At 42.9% G+C, this 11,297-nt stretch overlaps 1 protein-coding gene across 2 annotated transcripts in view; it reads left to right on the plus strand.

Moving 5' to 3' along the window:
- atxn1a (ataxin 1a) overlaps nt 1–9,257 on the plus strand; it is an 82,823-nt gene extending 73,566 nt beyond the window's left edge. For both annotated transcript variants that reach the window (XM_008331694.3, XM_008331695.3), the window contains 2 exons: nt 4,835–7,142; nt 8,384–9,257. In XM_008331694.3, coding sequence (XP_008329916.1) covers nt 5,256–7,142; nt 8,384–8,968 — 2,472 coding nt within the window. In that variant the 5' untranslated portion in view covers nt 4,835–5,255 and the 3' untranslated portion in view covers nt 8,969–9,257. The remainder of the gene's footprint in view (nt 1–4,834; nt 7,143–8,383) is intronic.
- The last annotated feature ends 2,040 nt before the right edge of the window (nt 9,258–11,297 follow it).

The raw sequence follows: 11,297 nt of genomic DNA on the forward strand, positions 1-11,297 counted from the left end.
ATGTGAGAGGCTGCTGATGGAGAAAGACAGTGAGAAGTAGGAGATCCAGAGTATAAAACCATTAGATGGAAGAGTGATAATGGAGTAATGAAGGAGTGCACATGTGCAGGCTGAGGGCAAACAGGCGCTGAGTGGAGTTGGAGTGGTGGAGACTCCATGAGCCATGAGTACGTTGCAGTGCTAAAAGCTCAAAGATCAAGTGCACCTCCTCGTCTTCTTGAGCAGATGGTGTTTGCTGGAGAAAGTTCAGAAAAAAATGTCAGTGCGTGTTTAGCGCCATAAAACAAAGCATGACACGAGTATATGAGTGATTACTGGTAGAATGTGTTTGCATGTGAAATTGCATCTATTTACACATACGTTTGTTTACGTGTCCATGCTGTAGTAGATCCTTCGTAAATCACAACAACGCCCTTCAGGACGCAGCACTTCTTAATCTGACAAGGGAAACACAGTAATATCCAGGCGTCTGCGGAGTGGATTTATATCACTCCACTCTGCATTTTCAGATGCTTCATATATATTTTCACACTAAGTATATAAGTGTTTTTTTGAGGAGACATTCCTGAGTGTAAATGCTACATCAGCTGAAGAAATGACAAGCAATAAAGTCAAAACAAAGAGTAAATAATAAGACAATACTGACAGCTGTGTTCTAAATTATTTTAGCCTCCTCTGATCAGCTCCTCTCTGCTTGTTGAAGAAACAAGATTCAATAAGATTAATAATAAGATTAAAATTAATTTATATAACGCAATCCAATGACCTTGGGACAGAAGTAATTTGTATAAATTACTTCTGTGTCTTTAGATGACGACAACAACACCAGATGACATTTAGTTATTTTCCCCCATTGTGCTCCCGTGTTGCCTGAGTACTGAGTATTGACCCCAGTAAGTCTTTTGACTGATTCTCGTAGACGTGATTCTTCATTTGTCTTTAATGAAGTTATTTGTGCAGAATTGAATTTCACAGGCTTTAATGCTATTGTCACAAATGAATTGGTCAAAGTGGTGAATATGTAATCCAGAATGCAAAGTGTGACTTAAGCTAATGTGATAAGGCATAGCAAGAAATACGTCACATACTGTCCTCCTTCAGTAGTTTGATGAATGTGAGCAGACGTGACAGTGAGAGATGCTCGGTTGTACTCCAAACGGTTCTCCAACATCTGCCTGAAGCTAATAGATCATGCTCCGTAGGCAGAGTGTGTGACAGGTTTTGAAGAATCCGGTGTGTCAGCCCAGCAATGATCCATCATCCTGACTCCAGCATTGTCTCTGCTCCAGACCTGCCAGCAAATAAATTAACAGTGGACCAAATCAGGCTCCCTTTGAAAAAGTGAATGATCACAGATTTTAAAGCCACCATCTGGACGTGACATGTTGGCACCAGAATGGTCACATGTTTCCCCCCGAATGTCAGCAGCCGTGGACCTCTTTAAGGCTGAATTACATGGTCATCAGGCAGCAGTAAGTTCACGTGAAAACTTCTTGAAAAAAGTGTTCAGAGCCTGTAGATTTCATGTTACAGACTCTACTCAGACGCTGCACCTGCTGTGGTTTAATCATTAGAAAGTAGGAGTCATCACAGGTGATTATACAGTGCATGGCCTCATTCCCCTCTTGAGATCCGTCCTGTGGAGAGTCTGAACCAAAAGGAAAAGGCTAATTAAGGTCTTTAGTTTAGCCTAGATCATCCATTATGGTCAGCTGTATCCTGCTGTGCTTCATATTATGATATGTTTACATCATCAAGATTTTTTCACTCTATGTCCAGCTGCACAAGTTTGTTTTGTGCTGTAGTTTCACCCACACATTCATTGTGGTCGGCCTCATCAAGCTCCAGCTTTCAGTGGTTCCCATACTTTCTGCAGCAGCGCCCCCCAAAACATCTGTATTCATTAAACAAAAGGAATAAAATCTCACTGTAGCAGAAATTATCAGAATATTTTGAATTTGAAATATATAGTTTTGCACCTCCTTAGAGGGCCCGCCCCCAACTTTGGTAACCCCTGGTCTGGTTTTATTGTGAGTTTCCAGTGCCCCACAGTCTTATGTTTGGACTTGCCTGACTCTGAAATTAAACCTGAAGGTAGACAACAAATAAACACTTGAGACACGAGTTGAGATCAAGAAAAAAAGGCTCTTCTCTTTCAGGCTTTTTCCGCACATTTTTTTTATTTTTCTTGGTTCTTATTACACAGGTTTGGTGAAAGCCAAGGTTTAAAGATGAATAGGGTGGTACATGTGGTGGTGGGGAATGGCCTCAGGGAGGCAGAGCATCAAGACTGCAAATAGTTTCTCCAGTCCCAACACTGGCCAGCGCTCACATAGACACCTTCAGTATCCTTCCCTCCGACATAAACTTTTTGGTAAGATTCATGTTGGTCAGCCCAGAACTGGACGAAGCCCTGTAGCTAAACCAACAGGTCGGTGAGTCCTGGCAGAGTCACAGCTGAGTGAACACCATCACAAGTTGCTATATTGGTGCTAGCCTCTTGTGGTTACTCGAAGCTCATCCATCTCTCTATGAATAGACCTCATGTTGCTTGGGATCTTTTATGACAGTGAAGGTTTGTTGCCCCCTGGACGGAGCAGTTGTTCTTTGACTCTCCTCTGGCCTCTTCTCTGCTGTTGAGAAACGTGACTGGGCTTTTCAATGAAGCTAACAGGGCAAATGTGGCCATGGCTGCTAGTATTATGCTGACTAAACTGGTTAAACTAGTACCAGGGACTAGTGAAAGGCCTCAAGGAAGACGTGACAACACAGGTACGGAACCATTGGAAATCCAAGGTTTATGAACGTTAGTTCACTTGTTGCTATAGTGGCTATAGGAAAAGAAACCCTTTAATAACACACAAAAAGGTGAACTGTGTTAATATTTAGGTCATTTGTCAAGTGTTTCACAGGTGGCATGGCAGGATTCCTTAAATACTACGTAGTACACACTTACGAATAACTTTGAAAAGAATGAGTTATGTAACATACAATTTCTCATAATGATGGGGTGGATGGGGATCAAGAGTAGATTAGATTAGATTGAACTTTATTTAGCTTGATCTCACACTGAGGAAACAGTTGGAGATAAAGCACTGCACAGAGAAGAATACATTCTGGTGGAATTTAACTTTCCTTTAAAGGTTCACTAGAAATCATGTGAAATAAGGCAATACATGTATTATTATTTTTTATTCACTCTTTTGTCACTTTGACTTTCATCCTTTTGATAGTGCACTTTCAATCCTGGATGAGCTTTGGAAACTTGGAAGTGTGAGAGTGCTTATCGTATGAAAGATGTCTTACCCTGAACACATGCTTACATGTGTGAAGCTGCACAGTTATGCTGTGCTTATGGGAAAAAAACATACACAAGAATAATTGATTTTGCCCACGTATTAATGTGTCTGTGAGCAGCATATTGTGAGTGTCTTTGTGAGTGTGTGTGTGTGTGTGTCATGAAATTCCCTGTACATTATTTATTAGTATCTCATCAAGCTCTCCATCTTTTTCAGCTGGGGTCTTTGCTAACAGATGGCACCCAGTTAAACAGACCCTGGCACAACAGGATGGACATAAATTTTGTTGGGGAAGTCACATGTTCTCATGCCAAACATATGGTTCACATCCTAGAAATGGCCTGGTTATTAAGACTGGTAGAAAATCATTCCCTCACTTATGTAAATAAGACAACAAAATTCAATTAGTCTCTGTGTTTGTTAACGTTTCCACCCAGTCCTGAAAAGATGAGACTTCCTCATCATATACTTGGTCCACACAAACCCATACAGTTCATAGATTTACAGCAGTTCAGTTTAACTTCAATTCACACTTCTGTTCACACACTGCCATCAAACAGAAGAACAGTGGTTGAAGGTCTTGTCTAGAATCAAATGTGCTCATAGTTGAGCTGAAGCTCCTATCAATTGCCCCCTGATCCATAGCCGTCACATTAGAATACCAAAATTTAGATTTTCACGTAGGATCGTGGTGTTTGGCAACTGTGTGATGCCAGTTTATTTTTTGTTGAAGGGAACACTGTAGAGTTGTATATTCAGTCTGTCTGTCTGTTTATCGCCACAAAACTTCTTTGTAGGGATAGTTTTGTTTTGTCCTTCAAACCATTCTATATCCCTTCAAACACTGTCAATTGCCAAGCAACGTTTTCATCCTCCGGAGTGTTTTGTTTGTTGCATCGTCCTTGTGTTTGTCCGTGGCCTTATTTCCTTGTTGTTTCAGAGCTCTTGATGCCCGGCATCAGTCTTTTTGGCAACTGGCCTGGTTGCTGACCTTCATGGCTCTAAGCCTATTGCTCAAGAGTTCAGCAGCATCTTTTCATAGTCTTGTCTCTGATTGTTATGGTACAGAGCATCATTCTGTCCACCTATCATAACACACTAGGACTTTGTTTTTTTACCTTCTGTTTTTAAGGGGATGTGTTTTGGCTCGTCCTTGTTCTTGAAATTGCTTTCCCACAAGACATGGATGTAATTAATGGGATATATGACACTACTATTTATAAAGTATATTTATATGGTGATAAAAATGAAATATACACTGACATGCATGTTGCAGGCGACATTAGTCAACATCATCATCCTGTATTAAACAACCGGCTGTCATTCACAGACCTGATTTACTGACCACCCATGTGGACCGGTCTTCAAGTAAACATTTCTCTAGATCCATTGCAGCCAGTCAAGGTTTTTGATACGCAGATATATTATATACTGTGTATTGCCATCCATTAATTAAAGAAAATGTACATATTGATCAATACTGCTTTACATCATGTGCCAATATACCCTGTAAATGTTGTCCTCCTCCTCTGCAGGTTTTTGCTGTGTGTGGGCAGGCTTGCTTTTGCAAGGACATGATTCCACATGAAGTGCGACGCACTCGGCCCCCCGTCGTCCACGGCGGCTGCAGCAGGTGTGATGTCGTAACGATCTCCCCCACCACACTGAGCTCATCCTTCAGACGCTAAAGACCCCTGGACCGAACAGAAACCCCTTACGGTTCCCTCTGAGCACCTCTCCATATTGCAGCTGGATAGAGAGGCTAAGAGCAACTAGATTAGGAAGGTTAATTTATAGCTAAAATAGAGTACGACAAGGAGCAGGCCATCAAAGGTGAGAGGAAGGAAAGGAAAAAAAAGGAATAAGTCTGAGAGAGCAGCAAGAGGGACAATAGACAGACAGGGTTGAGGAACTTCAGAAAAGTGATAAGAGAAGTACTGTGACGTGGGTTGAATCATGAAGTCCAACCAGGAACGCAGCAATGAATGTCTGCCTCCCAAGAAAAGGGAGATCCCTTCGAGCACTTTACCATCTGAAACTCGTCCCCTGACGATGCCACCTGCCAGTGACAGTCAGCGTTCAGAGAATCTGACCTGGGTCGCCAGTGTGGCTGGTAGGAATGACAGCAGTACAGTTGGGCGCCGTAACTCCAGTCAGTCTGATGGGCCCCAGTATAAATCTCTTTCGTCCTCGTCAGACTCTTCATCATCGAGGCTAGTCTCATCTCTTCCCACAGTTTTTACATCCCCCTTGTCACAATCCACAGTTGGAGGGACTGTCCATTACACGCAGCTGCCCAACCTGCATTTTGTAGCTTCACCTTATACAGCCCCATACACAGGCTACATCTCTCCCCAACTGTTGCCACCTCCTCCTCCCCCTCCTCCCCTCTCTTCCTCGACATCCTCCTCCTCCTCGTTGGCTGCACAGAGGTCCTCTCATTCCCAGATGGCCTCTGCTTCTTCACATGCCTCTAAACATGACCAGCACAGATCATCCAGCGGGCGGACCTCAATGCCGCCTCCTCTCTCAGACCCGGCCCTTCATCATATTCAGATGTCACCTTCTTCACGGACTGTTCCAACTCCTCATCATCATGGGGGTGTGCACCTTTCTCACCAGTCACTGCACACCCCGCACAATTTGGGTCATGGGATGTCCCATGTTGGGTTACACTATACAGATGCATCCAGCAGGAAAGATGAGAGTGGCTCGAGACACAGAGAGTTTCACAACGGTGAGCTGGAAAGAGGACGGAGACATGGATTACACAGTGAGTCCAGCCACTCAAAGTCAGGGAGCAAGTCAAGGGATGTCTCTTCATCCTTGTCAGCGTATGAGGCCCGCCAGCTGGTTTTGCCATCAGATTACTCTGTTCATGATCACTCAGGGCACAGAACCTCTGTCATGCTAATGCCCAATAGCCATGGTGACCATCACCTGATACAGCGCAGAGCTAGCCCTGAGAAGCTGGCGATGTGTGCTCCTGCACACTTGGAGAAAGGTGGGATTATGCTTGGAAAGCCGGTTCATCGTACGGTCTCCTCTTCCTCCTCCTCCTCCAGTACCACATCCTCATTTACATTTCCACCCCCGTTGAGTGTAGACAGTCTCAAAGCTGTACAATGTACAATGTCACCACAGACTGTTATCCAGACCACCCACAGTGCCACTGAGGCGCTGTCCATGGGGCTCCCCTCCACCAATATTTACCCCCAGCCACCTATAATTGGTTACATCGCTGGGGGTAGTGGAAGCCAGCATACCCCACTCAGTTACCACACCAGCCTACAACAGCACTTACTCATTCCTGGTGCCCAACCGGTTATCATCCCTGTCACTGGAAGTGGAGTCACCACATTGGAACACGTTTCCTCTCACAACGCGTCGTCCACCCAAGCTGCACCGTTCCCAAGTGCACTCCCTCACATGTACACTGCTGCCACCGCTCCTAAAAATGAAAGTCCGCAGAAAACCTCCAGCGGCTCTTACCAGCAGGCCCCTTCAGGTGCAGTGACCCAAGCACATCTTCACCCCCCCTCTGTTCCTACGCAAACAGGAATGATTGCTCCTCCGCCACCTCCCCCTCCTCCTCCTCGTCCACCATCCAGTCCGGTGTCCCCTCCGGCACTCCCCCCATATTTCATCAAGGGCTCCATTATCCAGCTGGCTGATGGGGAACTGAAACGTGTAGAGGACCTAAAGACAGAGGACTTCATCCAGAGTGCCGAGATAAGTGGTGACCTGAAGATTGACTCGTCCACAGTGGAGCGCATCGAAGGCAGCCACTCCTCACCCAACGTCGCTGTGGTTCAGTTCTCTGTGGGTGAGCACCGTGCACAGGTATGAAGTCTCTGGTTAAACTGTGTGTATCCCATTGTTTGACTGTGTTAAGCTGTTTTAAACATTGATGTTTGTCTGGAAAATAACTGCTTACAGTTAACGAACAAGGAAAGACAAAAAAAGACCCTAACTGCTTTTATTCAGATAAACATAGCAGTCAGACTTTCTGTAGTCTGTTATTTTTCAGACCAAATTCTCAACAAAAACATTTCTAGAAATGCTCTATTTCTAGACTATATATAGAGTATATACCGTACATATATATACGAATATATATGTAATACTATGCCACAGCCTTTATACATATATATACTAATATATATGTAATACTATGCCACAGCCTATGTTTTTCTATCTTTAAGCTTCTCCATCTTCCTCCAGTCCACTTGCACTCACTCACAGAGAAATATCCTTCTTGCTGTTTTTGAGTGTGTGCGTTAAAGCCAGTTAATCCATTTCATCTGTCCATGCTGTGACTTGTTCGCCCACACAGCACATATCTAACCATCTCTCCCGCCCCCGGCTGCTCTTTGATACTGTACCCCACAAAAGCTGACCATCTTTCAAAGACTGATCCTTCTCTCGTGCACTCCCTCAGTGGCCATCTTACAGTTTTTCTTTCCTGGCAGGCAGTAGCCGCTCGGAGTCCGTGCGCAGAAAACTTATTCTGAGAAAAAATCTAAAATTATATAATACAGGAGGGAGAATGTGGCCCCCGTTTGACAGCATTTGATGTATCTTACTGTTGAATTGTTCTTGACATTGTTCTCTTTCACTGGCACTTCCTCACTCCTCTTCGTGTTCAACCCACTATCCTCCCTTTGTAAACTTGCCTTTTCATCTTCATCTCACTAACCTCCTCCCCTCCCACCTCCTCATTCTCTCTGCAGTACTTCAGATCTTGGCTCCTTTTATCATTCTTCACTGTCAGGTCTGCTTTTGCATTTGCTGTACCCGTAATTTCTCAAAGAAACCTCTGCTTCTGTGTGTCATCGTTACATCTTGTCATACATACAAATAGGTTCAGCATTCTTACACCTCCCGCCGTGGTTATCATTATAAAAATCATGTGATGGCGTTGTGCTATATTTTAGAATAAAGTCAACACATTTGGGTCACAAATTTAGTTACTAAAATATGCTTCATACTTTTACAATGGAAAATAAAAATAAACATTGATTAAAAACAAGGCTTCCAATTCACCTGCAGAACTAAACTGAACTTTTCTTTCACCCCTCCAGGTGAGTGTGGAGGTGTTGGTTGAGTACCCCTTCTTTGTCTTTGGCCAAGGATGGTCTTCATGCTGTCCAGACAGGACCACTCAGCTCTTGGAGTTGCCATGCACCAAGCTGTCAGTGGGTGATGTTTGTATTTCCCTCACCCTCAAGAACCTGAGAAACGGATCTTTGAAGAAGACTCAACCCCTGGAACTTTCCACCTCTGCCTCAAGTCACGGACATCTCAAATCACCGAGATCTGTCTCTGATGCTCCTCGAAGCAGTGGAGGAAGCTCCAGGCACGGTGAGCGGGAAAATGGCATCAGACAGCGAGGGAATAGAGGAAGCGGGGGTGGTGGAAGCACCAGAGTGGAAAACGGGGATGCTCTGTTTGGGATAAGGGGGTTGCTTTCTAAAGGTCAGAACAACATCAGCACAAATGGTGGCTCCAGTAAGCCATCAGGGGGCAGGAAGCGAAGATGGTCTGCCCCTGAAGGTCGAAAAGTTGAGAAATCAGAAGAGGAACCGCCATTGACCCTTCCCAGACCTTCCTTCATCCCTCATGAGTTGAAAGTTAAAATTGAAGGAAGGTCAAATATTGGCAAATGAAGGCTAACAGGACTGTTAAAAACCCTGGAAATCTGGGGGAAACATCAGTAAAGGATTCTTAAAGAAAAGAAAAAACAAAACAAGAATGCCCACATTAATATCTCAGATTTTTGGTTTGCTTTTATTTTTCTATCTTCAAAACTTGTACTGTAGAGGTTTATTGACCCTACACGGTATCACCTTACATTAAGTTCATGTAGTTTTTAAAACATTCATTTGGTGGATTTGCTTTAACACGAGCAAACAGTGCTGTTTTGGCTATTTTGATGGGATTAAAATTACTATTGGAGATTAGTGCTAAATCTTTATGGGTGACTGTGTGGCGCACCGGAGCAATGCTTGTTTAGCAGGCCTGTTATCCTGTGAATCAATGTTAAATTGTCAGCCTGTTTACATTGTTTTCCTAGTCAATGTTGAGAGGCTGTCTATGTGGAAAAGTGTTCTTACTACTTCATGCCACATTTTTGGTTTTGCACTGAAGCACAGGGCGAGATACAACCTAAACATCAACTGTGGTGGACAGTTAGCATAGTGCTTTATTTGAAGGTTGAGGAAATGTCCATGATAATCATGTACTGAATCAGAAATTACTATGTATTGCCAGTGTGCCACACAACAGAGGGAACAACACTTAATCTGTTCACGTTGATGACAATGGAGTCTCTACTTTAACCTTTAGCATATTTGTTTAATTTAAAGTGTATTTTTTAGACCCCTTGTCTTCTGTCTGTGCAGTTATATGTCTTCACTGATTGTCAGGAAGTGTAATCAGGGGTCTTTCAGTCCTAAATTGAACATGAGTGGGTCAATGTTTATGTACAAATGTGAGAAAGCCTGTCCCTAATTCAACTGCAGACACACTGGGTTGCTGAACTTTACTTAAAAAAATACGTTTATTTGAATTAATTTCTTTTTCAACAGAAAGGCTTAATGAGAGGAATTGAAAGAATGTGCTACTCTGAGAGGGTCAGAATGCCTCACCACATTTACCACGCCTGTCACGCTCACTATAAGGCTGACAAATTTAAATTCTTTCTTTATTCACACAGTACTGTATGTTTTTAAATTTTATTTAGACAAGGATAGAACGTAGCAACAGCACTTTGGAATTGGAGGCTTTTAGAGAAGTGAAGGGTTTTTTCTGGTAATGTGGTAGAGGAACGATGTGCCATGGGAATTTACAAACAGTGGTGTAAATGAGAGGTAGCAGAGAATCACAGCTGAGATGGTTTTTAGCACGTGTTTTTAGGAGGACACAAATGTGGGGGAAAGTATTAGGAATATTTCTTGAATGTCTTGCGTTTCGGCATGAAGATTTACGAGGAAAAGGCTTCAAGGGCATCAATGGACGCTCATGCCACACATTTTTGAAGGTTGTCGAATATTTGTAATGATGTTTGTGAATGCTAGAGTGTATACGATGCTGGTTGTTGTATGTCCATACGCACACACCTGCTTGCACAAACACAAAACAGTACAGAGTATGAATTATAAAAACATAGCTGAAGGTCGCCTGCATACGGTATTACATGTAAATGATACAGCGTAATTGGTGCCTACTACAAGGGAAATCCAATCGTTGCCAAAAAACCTAATTGATTTAGAAGTTTAGATTTGTTAAATTACGCAGAATTATTTTTTTGGGAGATATTTCCTCAACAAATCCGTTCTAGTCATTTTGCACATTTTCTGAAAAGTTATGGGCTGAAACCAAATGAATGTGGATTACTGTTTGAACAGGCGTCTGTAGCAGTTAACTTTAAAGAATCAACAGTTTTGCAATTAGCCAAAGTTAATCCTTAGTTTAGAGCTGTGGTTATGAAGGAGTGTTTTTATAAAACACTGCATAAAATTTGGGGAAACACTGCAGTAGAAGACTGGGACTGTTCCACAGAAAGTACTCTGTGTTTGTGTGTGCATGTGAGTGTGTGTATGAGTTTATGTATACTGTGTATAGAAAAAGGATGTAGTCATTTGATATGGTATATAGACAATTCTAAATGTCCAGTGTTTCTACTTGGAGTCTTTTACTTAACAAAATCTTGCTATTTGCACATCAGGAAGAGGTTGTCTTAGGTGGAGGTGTGATGATTTTTGACGGCCCTGTCCCAAAAGGAGCCCTAGACCATGTAACACACTGGACAAGTCCAGCTGGAATAGTTTTTGGTCCTTAACAGGCACCCATCACTGGCATATTGGAGTTGGAAGTTTTCTGCTGATGTGCAGACGAGAACAAACTACATTTTTGCAATCACAAAGAAACAAGAATTGTATTATGTGCCTGCCTACTGAATTTGTTTAAAGATGAACCACACGGTGTGTCTCACGG

Source organism: Cynoglossus semilaevis, chromosome 18 (assembly GCF_000523025.1).
Source record: "Cynoglossus semilaevis isolate Cse_v1.0 chromosome 18, Cse_v1.0, whole genome shotgun sequence".
In the NCBI taxonomy this organism is placed as follows: Eukaryota; Metazoa; Chordata; class Actinopteri; order Pleuronectiformes; family Cynoglossidae; genus Cynoglossus; species Cynoglossus semilaevis.